The sequence below is a fragment of the Aedes albopictus genome, chromosome 2 (assembly GCF_035046485.1).
Source record: "Aedes albopictus strain Foshan chromosome 2, AalbF5, whole genome shotgun sequence".
Taxonomy (NCBI): Eukaryota; Metazoa; Arthropoda; class Insecta; order Diptera; family Culicidae; genus Aedes; species Aedes albopictus.
This window is the reverse complement of record NC_085137.1, coordinates 286897167-286915659: the sequence shown is the minus strand read 5'-3', so window position 1 is coordinate 286915659 and position 18493 is coordinate 286897167. Positions and strand designations below refer to the sequence as shown.

The following is an 18493-nucleotide window of genomic DNA, read 5'->3' as shown; positions in this document are numbered from 1 at the left end:
TGACGTTTTGATCTGTTCCGGAAGAAAGCCTTAATTTTATTAGTGCTCCAGTTCGAAAGCTCAAGAAGAGTGAATTATTTCAAGATTGGTATAGCGTTGCTGTCGAATTTCTGGTATCATTCAAGCGTTGGGGATTCGGCTGCAGTTCGCAAGATCCGAGGAGTTTTCCTGGTATCGAGGATTTTGGGTTCCTGTGGTGAAGTTTACGATGTTTGAAGTTTTAAGTGTCTCATTTATATTACGGGTATCACACACACGGAGGGGTTGTCTAAAGGAGTTGAGTGAACTGATGACCGGACTTAAGTTCGTGGAGTAGCCAGACTTTTGTCATGAGACTTTATGTTGACTACCGAAGGGATTCAGCTATTTCAACTCACCCTGCTACAATAAACCATCAGGTAGATAATTCTCTTCCGGAAACATTCTGCAGCCATAGGTAATCCTTGCGCTGATGGTGGGTACACTTCAATCATCTTCATCATCAATTGAGAAATCTAACAGAGGAATCATAGTGAAATCTCTAGAGGAATTCTTGTATGAGTAATTACCGAAAGCATTAATAGAAGAACATTTTACGAAATTTCTAGAAGGATCCGTGAAGGAATCCTAAGAGGAATTCTTGAAAAAAAAAAACACTAAGAAAATCGCTAGATTTATTCATCAGTAGGTTGGCTCCAGGGGCACGTTCTCTTCCATTTGGGAAATTTGTGCCGTCCGTAGATTTATTCATGGACTACGCAGTAATTCATATAGGATTTATTGCAGAAGTATCTACAGAATTCTCTGACTACATCACTACAGTAGTTCCTGTAGAAATTACTGGATAAAGTCCTACAGGAATACCGGCAAGAATTTCTGAAGGAATCTCAACAGGAGTTCGTCAACCTTGGGGTATCATAGGAAGAATGCATGAATTATTTTTAGGGAAATATCTGAAAAGGTTCTTATAGAAATTTCCAGAAATTGTCTTGGAGGAACACCAGCAGAAGTTCCAGGACTATCCAAACAGATGTATGGAGAAATGCCAACAGGATGTCTTGAAAGAATCGCTTGGGAAATCCCTGGATAAATCCACGTTGCAATTGTAGGAGGAATTATTGAAGATATCCTTGGAGAAACCCCTGGATAGATCGCTGTAGGAGTTCATGTAGAAAATTTTTGAGAAAAAATGCTGTCAGAATCAGCAAAACTTTTGGAGGAACCCTAGCAGGAGTCTCAGAACAAGTCTCAAGAAAAGGTTCTGGGGAAATCACAGGAGGAATGCCTGCAAAAATCTTAAAGAGACACACTTTAATGAATCGTTATAAAATTCCCGAAAGAATTCATTCAAAAATTTCCGGCAGAATTCTAAGTGAAATACCAGCAAAAATTCTCACAAGAAACCACGCAAAAGTTCTTGAAGAAATCGCAGCAAGAATTCTTGGAGGAACCCCGTCTCCAATTCCTCAAGGGTCTCTAATGAATACATTTCCCACAACAATTTTTTAAGCAACCCAAGCAGGAAATCTACAATATACATCTCATAATAAATCTAGACCAATATGTAAGGGCGGAACAACCATTGCATGTCTCAACTTCTTCCAAACCCGTCTAGGCGTATTTCAATTTATTTATGCAAACTTATCCCGTTATCAGATAGAAAGGAGTCTGCTCTATCTGTTACTGGTCAGAGATTACATGAAAAATGAGCCATGTGCTCAGAAGGAAGGGAGAGGCAAAAATTCGAAATGGTTGTTGCGCCCTTTTCAAATATTAGCCTATCTGGATCAATCCAAACAAGTAAACCTAGAGGAATCCCAGAGATACCGGTAATAAGTAAATGGATTGACTTTTTTTTAATTCTTAGGGCACTACGTGAGCGATTCCAATTGGACGCTGCACTTACACTTTGTGCAGCGCCTACATGTATTCTATTCTATTTCAACTATATCGAACTGGTGCCTTGTGCTGCTTCAACTTTTCTACCCTGTCCACGGTAGAATAATGAGCACGATGATACTGATGTGTGGCTGCTGTTCCATTTCCAGTCCGATTGGGGGTCATCCATTATGAGTTGCGGTTCGCCGATATCCAAAGTTTCCGGGTTCATTAGAGCATATGCTCCGAAGAAGGCCAGGTGTCAGTTGCTCTTGGGGGAAAGAGCAACTGACGAAAAATTGCAAGTGCCGGGGCTGGGATCGAACCCATGACCATCCGCTTATGAAGCGAACGTGTGGACCACTGTACCATGGGCCCCGACTTGGATTGACTTGAAATCACAACAACAGGCAGCGTTTATTGTTTGTTCTGTTCCAGAGAAAAATAAGAAGAATAGTCTTTAAGCGCATTAGTGGTAAGCGCACGTGCAATCAGCAACACCATGCTGAGGGTGACGAGTTTGATTGCTGGTAAGCTCAGAATTCATTTCATAATCGACATTTCCTTAACTACCTTGTATATCTTCATGACTACCACACGATGTATGTACAAATGCAAAATAAACATTGGCTGTGGGGGATCTCAGGTAAAAATTGTAAAAGTTCTCATAAAATATAATGTTGAGGAGCAGGCTGTGTCCCAGTTGGAACGTTACGCCAAGAAGAGAGAGAGCTGGAATCTTTTAGCAATTTAAAACAACATTGGTTTAAAACATTGGCGAGGGTTGGGTCCTAAAATTGCCTCAATGTGTTAGTTTGCAAAAAAAGTTTGGCCGTTTTCAAAAGTTACACGAGTTTTGTTCATTGCGTAATTTTTCTATGACGCCTAAAGACATCAACTGCATTAATAATGATTATAAAATGGAAATTCTGAATGAAATACAAATTTATTTTTTACTTCAAAAAAGGCTGACAAAATCGGGTCAAAAAGCTGACAAAATCGGGGGTAGACAAAATCGGGGGCTGACAAAATCGGGTCTCCACTGTATTCCAAAAAATATCGAAATTTTGAATGGCGCTTACGTCACTTTTCAGAATTACTGCAGTAATACAATGGACCGGTTTCCTTAAAAAATTACGTTGGTAAAAAGATAGGGTTTTGAGATATTTGAGTTTTTGTGACAAAAATGATATTTTTTAATGTTAAAAAAATATTTTTTTTCACAGTGTATATTTTCTTAGAAATCACCATTTAGTTATCTAACTTTGCTGAACAATAAAATCAGCATCAAACTGCGATTTCTGACCGAAATAATTTACACAGAAAAAATATTTACCAAATGTGAAAATAGTGAAATGTTTGAAATGTTATAACTTTTTTGTTTATTAGTTTACCATCACCAAATTTTTATGGTAGATTGTTAATACAATGGACCGTCTTTCCCAAAAAAATTACGATGGTAAAAGATAGGGTTTTGAGATATTTGAGTTTTTGTGACAAAAATGATATTTTTTAATATTAAAAAAGATGTTTTTTCACAGTGTATATTTTCTTAGGAATCACCATTTAGTTATCTTACTTTGCTGAAAAATTCATAGCAATCGAACGAACCATTTTGGCTGTGCAGATTTTTGAATATTTTTGAACCATTTTCACATACACCCTTTTAAAAAGTTAGTCGTGATTCAAAATAAAAATTTGATATCGAAAAATGGCGATTTAAATGGAACTGAAAAACTGTGCAAAGTTTCAGTTCAATAGAAAATCATGAATTAAAAAATTTCCTTAATTTTGATGCTGTTGCTTGGAATCGCTCTGTAACTCTTTGCTAATGAATGATCCCATCCCTGGGTATAGCTCAAAATTGTGACGTGCTGGAGCAAATCTGAACCTGGATTCGGATTCAGCGGCCTAAAATCTGTCAGAGACACATAAGTTTTCTCTTGAGACAGACCATTTTTTGCTGAAAAGTTCATTTCCCCATATCTAAATTCAACCACCTACAGCTCATTTTAGAAGCTGAACCTGAGAATATGGTATATGAAAAACTTGTGCGGCTAAACCAGTTCTGCAAGAAAGTCACGGAAAAACCACTACTTTTCGAATATATAAGGTAAATTTCATGGACTACCTTCGAAAAATCCCAATGATATTCACCGTGAATATCACTTCGCACTTTAAGAAAATTTTAATCTACGATTTAAATATGGGATAACGAAGTTTATTATTCGCCCGACGTTTCGACGCTGGGGTTTTGTGTCATCTTCAGGTGACACAAAGCCCCAGTGTCGGAACGTCGGGCAAATAATAAACCTCGTTTTCCCATATTAAAAGACTGCGTAGCCGTTTAAATCGTAGATTAAAATCCTCAGTCGATCCTCCAGAAGATTAATGCCTTTATTTCCTCTAATTATTATTATTTGACGGATACTATATTTTGTAACATTTAACAAGCGTAGCTTGAGATTATCTTACTGTTCTCAATGTGCACCTTCAAGAACTTCAAACATAATCAAATCAATAAAGGCGCCGGCCACGTCCTTAGGGATGGGAATTAGGTCGTTTGAGTAGATAAGAAATGTTAAATAGTGTAACGTTCGTTGCTACTAGAAACCGATATCACCTCTGCTTCTCTACGATTGTCACGGGAAGGAGTTCTAGTGGGAAAAGGATAATAACTTACACGATCTGGATTCACATTGGTATGTGATATGAACTATGTAATCTGTTTATAGAGATTTTGACAGATTGTGAAAATACCGACATCTCCGGTGACAAACCATTCAAAGATTCTCATGAATGCTAAACGTAACAAAACATAAATTTGATTTGGACCAGCTGTAAACAAAAAGTTTATGCCGAGACATGTAGCGTCGGTCATTTCAACATTTGGGGAATAGATACTTCCTACTCCACCTGTTGGTGTATGCGCGAAAGTTTAATTAAAGAATAAGGACATTTCTCCACCATATTATATCTAGCTCTACGTAGATTTACAGTCAATACGTAAACGAAGATTTTAATGTTTACTCGTTTTATTCTCCGAATTACAGCAATACACGAACACTATCCGATCCAGCTGCACGCTTGTCCGCCGAGGAGCACTTTGCTACTGCCGAAGATAACACAAGCAATAGCGTATCACACAAAAAGCAAGACAGTCTCGAAACATCCACCGCTTCTGTCATCCCGAATGACCTGAGTCATGGAGCGCACGCCAGCTCGCGGAAATCCTACGACTCCAAATCGCTGCCAATACGAAACGATGGAAGTCTGGACTACGATGCCTTATACGAAGACGAATCGGACAACGATCTGTCGATGGAATCGCACGGTTCCGTGGTCACACATCTGCTCTCGCAGGTGAAGATCGGCATGGATCTGACGAAGGTCGTACTGCCAACGTTCATCCTAGAGCGGCGGTCGCTGCTGGAAATGTACGCGGACTACTTTGCTCACCCGGATCTGTTCCTGCGGATTGCCGACCTGGACGATCCACGCGAACGGATGATTCAGGTCGTTCGGTGGTACCTCAGCGCGTACCACGCCGGCCGGAAGAGCTCCGTCGCCAAGAAACCGTACAATCCTATCCTCGGTGAAATTTTCCAGTGTCACTGGGACACGCCCGATATGCGTAAGTTATGCTCCATAGAAATGCAGTTTTTAATGTAAGAATTTTTATATACTCAAGACAAAAAGGCGTTTCATATGCTCTGGGACGGATGATGTACTTATTTGCATTATTTTTTGTATGTAATCAATATTAAAAGAACCAAACTGCCGCTCTACGCATAGTTGTCCCATGTTGAAAAACTTGAAACTGAGAAAATCGCGATTAAAGTTTCAAACAGGTTTTTCTTGTTTTATGGCCAAATGGTTCAACAAATTGGTTTTAAGTTTTCATAGTATCGTTAGAAATCGCTTATATTTTCAAGTCTGAAGTATGTCCAATCTCATATTTTTATAAATATAGTGTTTTTAGGTAAAAAGATGATTGGTGGGACTGTTATGCCTAGAAATGTGGTCCTGTTGGTGAAATTTCTACGCATATCAGTCCCACGAGAATCAGTCGTCTCTTTTCACGTTCTATGTGGTGTGTTCTGTACGTTTTTGTTATATTTTTTAATAACATACAATGTTAGCTTCTCTTATAACATTATAAGGCTCTCATGCAAAAGGCTCAAATGTCTCGAGGCAAAACGGAGCCGAAAGACAACATAAGAGTGGCTTCACATTTTAACTCTTTCTTAATAACCGGGTAAGTAGGAACTAGGTGAGTGAATTGGCGAGAGGGTGAATGTGAGGTGCTCCAAGATTAAGTGAGTTGATGAGTGAGTCAGTTACGAATTAGGAAAGTTACAGCTCACAGGGAGTTGCCCCGTTAATTTTAATGTGTTGGTAAGAGAATTATTAAATTGGTGAGTGTGTGTGGGATAGTAAGTAAATAAGTTAGTGAGTAAGTGAGTTTGTTGGTTTTTGAGTATGTGAGTTCTGTTCTGTAGGAGTAAGTGAGTGCATTAGCAAGTGAATTAGTGAGTTAGTAAGCGAGTTATAAAGTATGGGTTTCGTGGCCGTGCGGTTAGCAGCACCAGCCATTTAGGCGTACTGATATCCACGTAGTGTGGCTTCGATTCTCACTCCAGTCTGAGAAAACTTTCTATCAAACCAAGAATTTTCGCGTTCAGTATCATACGGGCGTATCTACAATGACCGATTTCTCTTCATCGATTTTCTCATTGGTCAATAACTCGGTCGGCAAATAATTTCCGGTTATTTTTATTGTTCTAGATGCTAGTCCTTGTTGTCCTGCATCGAAAAACATCAAGAGATCATCCTGATTGTATTTCCCGGAAAAATCCAAAGAGAAAATCGATGAAGAGAATTCGATCATTGTAGATACGCCTGTATGATACTCAACGCGAGAGTTCTTCATTGGGTCACTACTGCGTGTGGTACACTCAAACCTCCATTAAAGAAATAAGTCGGGGATGCTTATTACGAAAATGGATTCATTTTTTTACTTAAACAGCTCTTCCATCGTTATAAGGTCGAAAAGGTCATTGGGCCGAAAGGTCGAAAAGGTTGCTAGGCCGATATATCGTTTGGTCGGAAAAACGTCATGTGACCGCAAAATTTTGTTATGTACAAGTATTTATATGGCCGAATATAAGTCATTAGGCCAAAAACATCATTAAAACGTCATTAGGCAGAAAAGGTCATGAAATCGAAATAGTCTTCAGGCCGAAAAGGTCTTTAGGCCGAAAAGGTCTTTAGGCCGAAAAGGTCTTTAGGCCGAAAAGGTCTTTAGGCCGAAAAGGTCTTTAGGCCGAAAAGATCTTTAGCCCGAAGAGGTATTGGTCAAATGAGCTTGTTTTAAATACAGGTATTCTTCGATATAGCGTACCCTCGATATAGCGAATTCGATATAACGTACATTTTGCTTCGATGTAATGTACAACATTGATTTTTTTATTTTTTCCCAGGAATAACTCTCCGACAAACTACGAAATCACTCAAATCAATGTTTTGTTGCAGCATTAACCTTTTTACCCAAAATTAGCGCAATTTGGGGGAAAAAATTGTGTACGTTATATCGAAGCAAAACTTACGTTATATCGAAGCACAAAAACGAAATGAGTTTTTCATGAAAACTCATGTTTTTCATTATTGTTTTGTGAGTTTCACCGAACTCATTAATTGGGGTTAATTTCACGTCGAATACATCAACATTAGCATAAAAATATTAAATTTTTCTCTGCTTTGATATAACGTACACTTCGATATAACGTACAAAGAGAATTATTTTTTGTACGTTATATCGAAGAGTACCTGTATACCTGAATTATTCGGCTAAATGACTTTCCCGGCCTAACGGCCTTTTTTGCCTTATGACCAACACAGCATACAACTGATTAAGCTTTTGTATTAATTTTAAAGGACGAGAAATATGTAGGGTACACCGGGGCAAGTTGAAACGGGTGGGGCAAGATGAAACAGCGGGTTAATATGATGTTTTTCAATGATGATAAACCGTTTGATCGCCACAACACATAGCTTTTGATTCAAACAATCTTTTAGGGAAGGATAAATTTCCAAATTATATTGAATTCTATTTCAAAACTTCGTGTTTCATCTTGCCCCACCCGTTTCAACTTGCCCCGGTGTACCTTACATGTCATTAAAATAAAATATGTTTAGAAATACAACAGCTTAAGTTTTCAAAACATTCTGCACCATGCCTTCCTCTGCTTGTATGGGTCATATGAATAGGAACCCCAGCAAAGATTGGGAGTGATTTGTCATTAGAGGCAGGTCACGTCTTTATAATTGCTTCATGTATCTTTATTTGAATATGAAGGGTCAGAATGCCGTTGGTAATGCTACGGTTCTATATTCATCCTATTCGAAAACAAGCAGTTATGGTACCACGTTCACTTTTAATAAAAAAATACAATAATAAGAATACCCAAGAAACAATGATAGCTTAATAACGGCTTATTCAACCAAGAATTTTTAAATCAAGTTGAAAAGCAATTCAGTAATTGAACAGCAAAAATGTTTTTTAGATAATGTTTTTGACTCTATCACATCTCTTACATAATATACACAGAAAGCCGCTTATCTACGAAACAACTCACTAACATAAACTTCATCGCCAATTCACCCAGTCGCAAGTTTACTCAAGAATTCGCTTATTCATCAAGTCTCTGAGCGTCTAGGTCACTTTTTTATCAATTTACTCAATAACTCATTAACACATTCATTCAAAACAGTCAGTCACTTACCCATCAACCCATTAATAAACCAGCTCACTTATCAATTCACTCGCTTATTAACTAACTCATTTACTCATCAACTCACACACTTACAAAATCTCATTCTCCAAGACACACACTTACTCTTTAAATTATTTACTCGGTTGATCTCTCATGAATTGATTTATTGATTGATTGTTCAGTACTTCCAGGTTCCAGCAGTTGGTCTTCGATTTGGTTTTAACCCAAAAGTTTCCTTTTTATTCATAAAAATAAATGGGTGATTACCAAGCCACTTACTTACCGATTCACTAATTCAATCAAATTATTGAGATAGCACATTGAAATAAAATAGTGAAACTCATTAACTCACTTACCAACAATATCTCAAGCTTGTTTAAATTCTGAAAATTTTCACATATACCAGTTATTCAATTCAGCATCCTCTTTGTCATTATATTAGGTGGGCTGCGTCATGCTTCACGACATTTGAGCCTCTTAATCAAGTTAAAATGTTTGTTTGGTTTATGAGCTCAACGCGCATTGCAGCAATATTTGAATTTAGATTGCTACTGCTAGTCTCAAAGAAATAACAGTTTTCGTTTGTATTACTAAAAAACATGTTTTGTTCCAGCTGGAGCGTAATGCCAACATAAAAGAAGGGTTTATACCATGCAGCATTGAAATAGCCATGCTGTTAGGTGAAGCTAAGCTACCAAAAATGCTTATTGTATCGGTTTTACGTAGACATTTTATAGTGGGACTGTTATGCGTAGAAATTCAACAGTGGGACAATTTGACTTGACATGCTTTTCATAGAGTCTTCGAACAAAGTATTTTATTTTTTGATGTTTCATGAAAATATATGTGAAACTAGAGCACTTGGTGCAAAAAAGTCAAAATCGTCAAAAAGTAACATGGGACAACTATGCTTAGAACGGCAGCAAACTTCTCATTAGTCAGTGTTAATCTAAAATGATAACTAAAATAAGATCATTTTTGAATTTTCCCGTTGGTTCCTTTAGATCTTTCAAAGTTTCTTCTACAAGCTCACTCAAACTTTTTTTTGTATACTTGTAGAGATTACTACAGGAATACCCCCAGATATTTCTCTTGGAATTCCTCAAAAGATCCCACCAGGCATTTTCATAGCAATACCTTTAGTGGTTTTTACATGCACCTTTCTGGGATTTCTTTTGAAATTTGTCCAGAGTTTTCTAAAAAAAAACGCATTTTTCTCTCACATCTAGAGAGGAATCCAGTCAGAGAATCGTCCAAGAATCCCTTCCGTGATTTCGTATGGCTAGTTTTTCTGATATTTGACTAGGAATTGCCTAAAGCTACTACTGCGTATGATAGCATAACTGCCCCATATGAATAGGACACCTAGCAAATATGGGACTGAAATGCGGTTATAGGCAGTATATTTCTAACAATTATTCAAGAAATTCCATCACGATTTTTTCCTGAAATTCCTCCAGGAATTCTTTCAGAAACTCCAGGAACTCGATTCTACTAGGAACTATTTCAAAGATTCCCTCGTGAATTATTACAGAGATTGCTACAGGCCCTTCCCAAATTCAACAGGAGTTTGCCTAGACATGCTTTCAGGAGTTCATTTAGATTTTTTTCTAAGAATTTATCCAGAGATTCTTTCAAAAATTCGATCACAATTGTTCTAGTAATTCCTCCATTAATTCTTGGTGTTTTGTCAAGTATTATTTTTGGGATTACTCCAGAAATTTTTATTTTTTATTTTATTTATTCCGTTAATTGTTGCAGAGTAAGGCAAATTCCTTTTAAATTACTACAACTAGTTTAGATCAGCATGAATTTCAATTATCTTCTAAACTATTGTCTTATCCACTGTAAACTACTTTCTCGCCTAAATCCATATAATGTACGATTATTCTTGATTAGAGTTGGTAACATGTTCTATATAGAAATACCGGAATTCTTTCAGCGGTTTCTCCCGGTATTCCCAACCGGATTCCTCTCTAGATTCCTTCAGAAGTTGCTCACGAGATTCGTTCAGGTTCCAGAAATCATTCATTGATCTATCCCTGGAATCCCTCGGAGATTTTTCCTGTGAGGATTCCTTCCAAGATTTTTTCAATGATTTCTCCCGGTATTACTTAAAAAAGGGCCCTCCCGGGATTCGTTGATTGATTTCTTCCAAGAATTCCTACAGTTTTTTCCTGGGATTTCTTCAGTGCCTACTCTCAGAATTCCTCCAGGATGCTTTCAGGGATCCCTCCCGTGGTTCTTTTAGAAGTTTCCTGGAATACCTACAGACTACAGAAATTTAATTCGAAATTTCTCCAGGGAATTCGCCTGAGATTTCCTCAGTGATTCCTTCGTTGATTTCTCCCGGGATTACTTTAGAGATTTCTTCCAGGATTCCTACCAAGATACCTTAAAGAATTCCTCCAGGATTCTCTCAAGGCCTCCTCCCAACATTTCATCAGGGATTTTTTAAGGAATTTATCTTCGATTTTTGTTCAGAGTTTCATTCCGGGATTATTTTATTCATTTTGTTCTGGTTTCTCTTGCGGTTTCACCCGGGATTTCTCATTGCATTCCTCCAGATATTCTCACGAGATTCTTTCAGGGTTTTCTTTTTAAGAAATCTTCTGGATTTTCGGCAAGAGTTCTTTCAGTGACTTTACCCTAAATTCCTTCAGGAATCTCCATGGGATTGCATATTAAATATTATTTGTAGTTCTCTGTCAAATTTTTAGACCAATCGGTCATAGCAGAATACAGTAACAGTGAAGGAATGGCAAAAAAGGTCATTTTGTATGGAGAACGGCTTTCACTGCTATTTTTATGGATACCATTGACATCAGACCAACTTTTTTTGTCTCCATTAGATCTTTGGAATGATATATGAATCATGTATGTACATTCCGGGGACAGCCTCCGTGCGCGTGCACTTTTAATCAGTGTCCTTTTTGCAGTACATTAAGTGATTTGTAACGGATTATTTTTCGTGTGAAAATTGAAGCCACATATTTTTCTGTGAATGAGAACATTGGACTAAAACTGTTTTCACATGTTTTCTTATTTCTTTCGTACAGCCACCGGAGACGACAGTTCCAACATCGAAGTCAAGGATGGTCCAGTGCCATGGTGCCGAAAGGATCAATTAACGTTTATAGCCGAACAAGTCTCGCACCATCCTCCAAGTTAGTATAAATTTTGAAATAGCTAATACTTGTTTCATGTGTAAAGAACAGAAGGTCAAAAGGCGGAAGAACAAAATGACAAAAGATCGATGGATGGATTACATCGGAAGGCCGGATCATAAAAAGTCGAATTCATTCAACATGTTTTTCCACCGTTTGTCCTTTCAACGTTTCACCTTCTGCCTCAATGTCATGGATTCACATGATATTAACATTTCTATCTCTTTCATTCGCTCCCCCACCAGTTTCAGCGTTTTATGCTGAGCACTACAACAAGAAGATTAGCTTTTCGGCCCACGTGTGGACGAAATCGAAATTCCTTGGGCTGTCGATCGGAGTGCACAACATTGGCCAAGGCACCGTGACGCTGTGTGATCTAAATGAGGAGTATATAGTCACCTTTCCAAACGGTTATGGCAGGTCAGTAGTGCGTTTGATTATGAATTATGCAACCACCCGCATTGCCACCCCCTCGAGTTCTGTAAATACCTACATAAGTGAGTAAATCATTCCATTTTAGGTCCATTTTGACGGTGCCGTGGATTGAGCTGGGCGGTACGGTTACCATCACATGCCCGCAGACAGGTTATCACGCCGATATCGATTTCCTCACGAAGCCTTTCTACGGTGGGAAGCGGAACAAAATCCAGGGCGAGGTAGGTGTCATAAAGCGTTTTGATTCAATTAGTTTTAGTTGCATGCAATGCAATGGGAAGCCAATAATAGCAAGGTCGTTTTGTTTGCGAAAATGGTGCTTTGATATGCCAAGAGCATTCGGTCTTCTGGCTTGGCTGAGTTTCGTCTATCAATCAATATCAATCATCACAACAAGAAATTCAGCGCCAAACGCGTTGTTTCTCAACATGCATAAAGAAACGATCTAACGCCTTAAGTGCGTCAATTTTCCTAAAATAAAATGTACTAGTGCATTTGGACTCATTATCTTTTCATTGTTCTTCTTCGTCTTCTTGGCGTAACTGTCGCAACAAAGCCTGCTTCTCAGCATAGTGTTCTATAAGCACCTCCACTGTTATTAAATGAGAGCTTTCTCTGACAATGACTATTAAATAGTAAATTTTTTAATAGTTGATAATTTTTCAGTCAGTTTTGAAACCTGACTTGCAACTCATAAAACTTAATGAAATTATGAAGCATATTGTTTTAAGGCTATTTGTATGAATCTTATAACAACCGGATTCTCCGAGGAAGTTGCCAGTTGTTCTTATTTAGAAACAATTTCATTTAATTAGTATACGTTTGGTGCGGGGGTGAATCTTTTTTGACCGCAGTTTCTTCTGGAGCCCGTTTTAGGCACGACTTTCACTGATTATGCGCCTTCTTATTTCACGGCTCACGTTATTGTCAGCCGTTAGCAAGGAACCAAGGTAGACGAGTTCTTCTACCACCTCGAAAATATCCCCGTCTATCGTAACATCGCTGCCAAGGCTTGTCCTGTCTCGCTCAGTCCCACCTACCGGCATGTACTTTATCTTAGCCGCAATCACCACCAGTCCGACCTTTGCTGCTTCACGTTTCAGGCGGGTGTACAGTTCTGCCACCGTTCCAAATGTTCTAGCAATAATATCCATATCATCCGCAAAACAGACAAATTGGCCGGATTTCGTGAAGATTGTACCCCGACTGTTGAGCCCCACTCGTTGCATAACACCTTCCAGGGCGATGTTGAATAGTAGGCAGGAAAGTCCATCACCTTGTCATAGTCCCCGTCGAGATTCGAATGAACAGGATAGTTCACCCGAAATCCTTACGCTGTTCTGCACACCGTCCATCGTTGCTCTTAACAGTCTGGTAAGTTTCCCGGGAAAGCTGTTCTCGTCCATGATTTTCCATAGCTCTGTGTGATCGATACTGTCGTATGCCGCCTTGAAGTCGATGAACCGCTGGTTCGTTGGGACCTGGCATTTACGGCATTTCTGGAGGATTTACCGTACGGTGAAGATCTGGTCCGTTGTCGACCAGCCATCAATGAAACCGGCTTGATAACTTCCCACCGACTCATTTACTTTAGGTGAAAGATGAAAGAAGATGATCTGTGATAGCACTTTGTAGGCGGCATTCAAAATGGTGATCGCTCGAAAGTTCTCACACATTAACTTGTCGCCTTTGTGTGGATGGGACAAATTATCCCTTCTTTTCACTCCTCCGGTAGCTGTTCGGTTTTTCCAGATCTTGACTACTAACTGGTGCAGACAGGTGGCCAAGTTTTCTGGGCCCATCTTGATGAGTTCTGCTGCGATACCGTCCTTACCAGCCATTTTGTTGTTTTTGAGCTAATGGATGGCATCCTTAACTAATGTCTGTATCGCTCCACATTCTGTCGGGTTCCATGCTGCAGCATTACCACCCGCGCTGCGTCCTTCTCCTCCGGAAACGCTCTTCACTCCTCGTCAAACCAATCGTTTCGTCGACTCCGTTCTACGTACCCGATGGTGCTCCCGGCTGCGTTGTTGATGGCTGCTTCGACTGTACTGCAGCAGTCCTCTAGAGGGGCCACATTGAGCACACCCTCCTTCGGTAACGCTCGAGATTCTGCGCGTATGCGATGGCAACATCCGGTTGCTTCAGTCGCTCTAGAACGTACCGGGGCGGCCGCCGGTACTGTTCATCGTTAATAACGGAGAGTTCTGGGCGCAGTTTAACCATCACCAGGTAGTGATCAGAGTAGACCTGTGCGCCGCCGCGCCACGCCGCCGCCGCCGACACTTTTTGCCCCACGCCGACGCCGACCGTGATATCGGCGGCGCGCCATACGCCGATGTTTGTCACGCCGCCGATTTTCATTTTTCACGCCGGTGATCAGTGCATGAACAAAATTTTGTTTACATTAAGTTGAGATAAAATACTAAAACTCTTTCGAAGATTTCTCTAACATTCCAATCAAAGAATTCTTCTTCAGAAGTTCCTTTAGAGATCTCTTCAGGAGTTTCTTCAAAGATGTCTCCAGTGGTTCCTTCAGAGATTCAGGGATGCTTCTAGGAGTTTTAACATGCTTTTTTTTCAGAAGATCTCTCAGGAAGATCTCGACAGGAGTACGATCAGATTTTTTTTCAGGAGGTTTCAGGGATTCCTCCTAGAAATACATCCGAGATTCATCCAGAACATTCATCAGGGGATCCAATAGGAAATCCTTCAGAGATAAGTCAGAGAGTTTCTCCAGGGATTTCTTCGGAAATTCCTTCAGGAATACATACAAGAGTTCCTTCAGGAATTAGTCCATGAGTTTCTTCAGAGATTCCTCTAGACGATCTCTCAGGATTTCCTCTAGAATTCCAACAACGGGTTTCTCCTGGCATTCTGTGTTCTTCAGAAATCACTCCAGGAGTTTCATCAAGGGTTCCTTCAAGAAATCTTTCCTTGATTTTTTTTCAACAATCCCTCCTGAAATTCCTTCAGGGTTCCTCTCGGTATGCATCATGGAAATTTTTCAGAAATTTTTTCAGGAGTTCTTTGAGGGATTTATCTAGGAGTTCCTTCAGATATTCCTACAGAAGTTCCTCCATAGATTAATTCATGAGCATTTTCAAGGATTCATGCAGTATAGTAATTCTTTCAAGGAATGCTCCTGAAGTTCCTTCGGTGACCTCTTCACGAGTACCTTCAGGTATCTCCTCAACAATTCCAGGAGGATTCAGGAATGCCTCCAGGTGTTCATTAGGAATTCCTTCAGAGGTTCTTTAAGCTATTTCAACAGAAGTTCGCTCGGGTATTCTTTCAGAAGTCCCTTCAGAGATTCTTTCAGGAGGATTCATAGATGCCTCCTGGAGATCCATCAAGAGTATCGTTAGAAGTTCTTTCAGGAAGAAGGTCCTAGACACTAGTCTAGGAGTTCCTGCAGGCATTCCTTTTGAAGTTCCTTTAGAAATTTTACGTTGTAATGCCTGTTCCAGTCTTGATAAATTTCAAATACAGCTATTATTATATCTTGTCCGACGTTTCGGTTACATTTAATACTTCCTCAGGGACTCAGATATTGCTGATTTTTCGTCCAGTGTTGTTCTGTCGAACAGCAATTAACGATTTTTGGATTCGACTGCGATAGAATTTAACTTTGAAATGGCTTATCTAGTGTTGACATTCGAAATCTAGTCTGGACAAAATTCGAATACAGCTATTTTATTAAGTTCTTTTAGACATTCATACAGCAGTTCTTACAGAAATAAGTCCAAGAGTTCCTTCATAGATTCCTGCAGGAGTTTCCGGGATTCATGAAGATGTTTCTTCAGAGGTTCCTCCTGAATTTCTTCATGGATTCCTTCAGAAGTTCATCCAGAATCCTTCAGGATAACCTTAGGGGATTCCTCGAGAAGTTTATTTAGGAATTCATCCATGAGTTCTTCAAGGGATCGCTCTTGGGATTCTTTCTGAGATTTTTCCAGGAGGACTAACGAATGCACCAGGAGTTATATCAGAGATTTCTTACAGGAGTTCTTTCAGGGAATCTTGTTAAAGTTCCTTAGAGCATTTCCTTAGGAATATAATCTCCAGGATATTATTTAGGGATCTCTCATGGAGTTTATACAAGAATCCCTCAAGCATTTCCTTCTGGAATTCCTCCAGGAATTCTTTCGGGGACTCCTCCTGACAATCTTTCGGGAATTCTTCTTACAAATCCTGCAGGGATCCCTCTACCAGAAAGATTCCCTCGGCAGATTCCACTGAAAATCCTTCAAGAATTCCACCTGGGAATCCTTCGGAGATTGCTACCGGAATTCTTTCGGGGATTCCCCCTGGCATTCCTTCAGCAATTTGCCCTGTAATTTTTCCGGGGATTCCTCTTAGACTTACTTCAGGGGTTCCTCAAGGACTACCTCCGAGCATTCCTCCTGAAATTCATATGGGAATTCCTCCTGGAATTTATTTGGAGATTCTTCAAAGAAATCATTCGGAAATTCCTCCTGGAATTATTTCGAAAATTCCTCTTGGAATTCCTACGGGGATTCTTCCTAGATTTCCTTCAGGGTTTCTTCCTAGACTTCCTTCAAGGATTTCTTCTGAAATTCTTTCAAGGATTCCTCCTGATATTCCGTCGTGGATTCCTCCTGGACTGTCTTTGAGGATTCCTCCTGGATTTCCTTCGAAGATACAACCCAAACCTCCTTCTTGGAATTCTTCCGGGGATTTCTCATACAATTTTTTCTGGGTCTGTCCTAGAGTTCCTTCAGGAAATCTTCCTGAAATTCCTTTGGAGATTTCTTCTGGAGTTCCTACGAGGATTCCACCAGAATTTCTTTCAGAGTTTTCATTTGATACTCCGTCGTGGAGTTCCCCGGGAATTTCTTCAGGGTTTCCTCCTGGAATTTCTTTGATAATTTCTCTAAGAACTCCTTTGGAAATTCCTCCTGGATTTCCTCATGGAATTCCTCCAGCATTCCTCCTGGAGTTCCTTCGATAATTTCTTCTAAAATTCATTCGGGATTTTTCCTGGAATTAATTTGGAGATTCCTTCTAAAGTTCCTTCGGGATTCTTCAGAATTTCTTCAGAAATTACTCCTGGAGTTCCTATGGGGATTCCTCTTGGAAATGCAACGAGGATTTCGGTTTGAAATCCTTCGGGGATTCTTCCTAGAATTCCTCCTAGAGTTCCTTCGGAAATTCCTCCTGGACTTCTTTCAGGGATTCCTCCTTGAATTCCTCCGGGGATTTCTCCTGGAGTTCCTTCGGAGATTATTTTTAGAATTCCTTCGGAGATTTCTCCTAGAATTCTTCCTTGATTTCCTTCGGATATTCCTCCTAGAATTCCTTCAGAGATTCTTCCTACAGTTGCTTCTGGGATTCCTCCTGTAATTTCTTCAAAGTTTCCTATTGGAATTCCTTTGGAGCTTTCACTTCCAAATTCTTCGGAGATTCCTCATGGAATTCCTCCTAGAATTTCTTCGGGGTTTCCTTCGGTGAGTCCGACTAGAATTCCTTCGGGGATTCCGCCTTTCTGAGTTCTCCTGGAATTTTTCCGGGGATTCATCTTGGAATTCCTTCGATCCTCTCTCTCTCTCTCTTCTTGGCGTAACGTCTTCATTGGGACAAAGCCTGCTTCTCAGCTTAGTGTTCTATGAGCACTTCCACAGTTATTAACTGAGAGCTTCCTCTGCCAATGACCATTTTGCATGCGTATATCGTGTGGCAGGCACGAAGATACTCTATGCCCAAGGAAGTCAAGGAAATTTCCTTTACGAAAAGATCCTGGACCGACCGGGAATCGAACCCGTCACCCTCAGCATGGTCATGCTGAATACCCGTGCGTTTACCGCATCGGCTATATGGGCCCTTCGATCCTCTTAGATTTTTTTTAGAAATTTCTCCCGGAATTTATTCAAAGATTCCTCTTGGGTATATTTCGTTGGTTCGTCCTCACAATTCTTTGGGGATTATTTCTTGAATCCTCCTTGAAATTATTTTAAGGATTTTTGCTGGAATTTCTTTGATGTACTGCTTGAACTCCTTTGAGATACGCGCAGGTTTTCTTACTGAATTTTCTCTTGGAATTCCTGCAGGAATTCTTCAGAGTTCTTTCGGGGATATCTTCAGGGATTCCTCCTGTACTTTCTTCGGGGTTTCCTCTTGAAACTCCTTCGAGGATTCCGCTAGGAGTTCCTTCGGAGATTCCTCCCGGAATTCCTTAAAGGGGTTCCCCCTGGGATTCCTGCAGGAATTTCTTCTGGAATTCTGTCGGCTATA

The 18493-nt window shown here is 39.8% G+C and overlaps 1 protein-coding gene across 2 annotated transcripts in view; it reads left to right on the top strand.

The window, feature by feature from the left end:
• Positions 1-18493, top strand: part of LOC109411133 (oxysterol-binding protein-related protein 9) — a 209862-nt gene that overhangs the window by 161123 nt on the left and 30246 nt on the right. For both annotated transcript variants that reach the window (XM_029872961.2, XM_029872962.2), the window contains 4 exons: positions 4911-5491; positions 11693-11800; positions 12046-12220; positions 12321-12456. In XM_029872961.2, the coding sequence (XP_029728821.1) occupies positions 4911-5491; positions 11693-11800; positions 12046-12220; positions 12321-12456 (1000 nt within the window). The remainder of the gene's footprint in view (positions 1-4910; positions 5492-11692; positions 11801-12045; positions 12221-12320; positions 12457-18493) is intronic.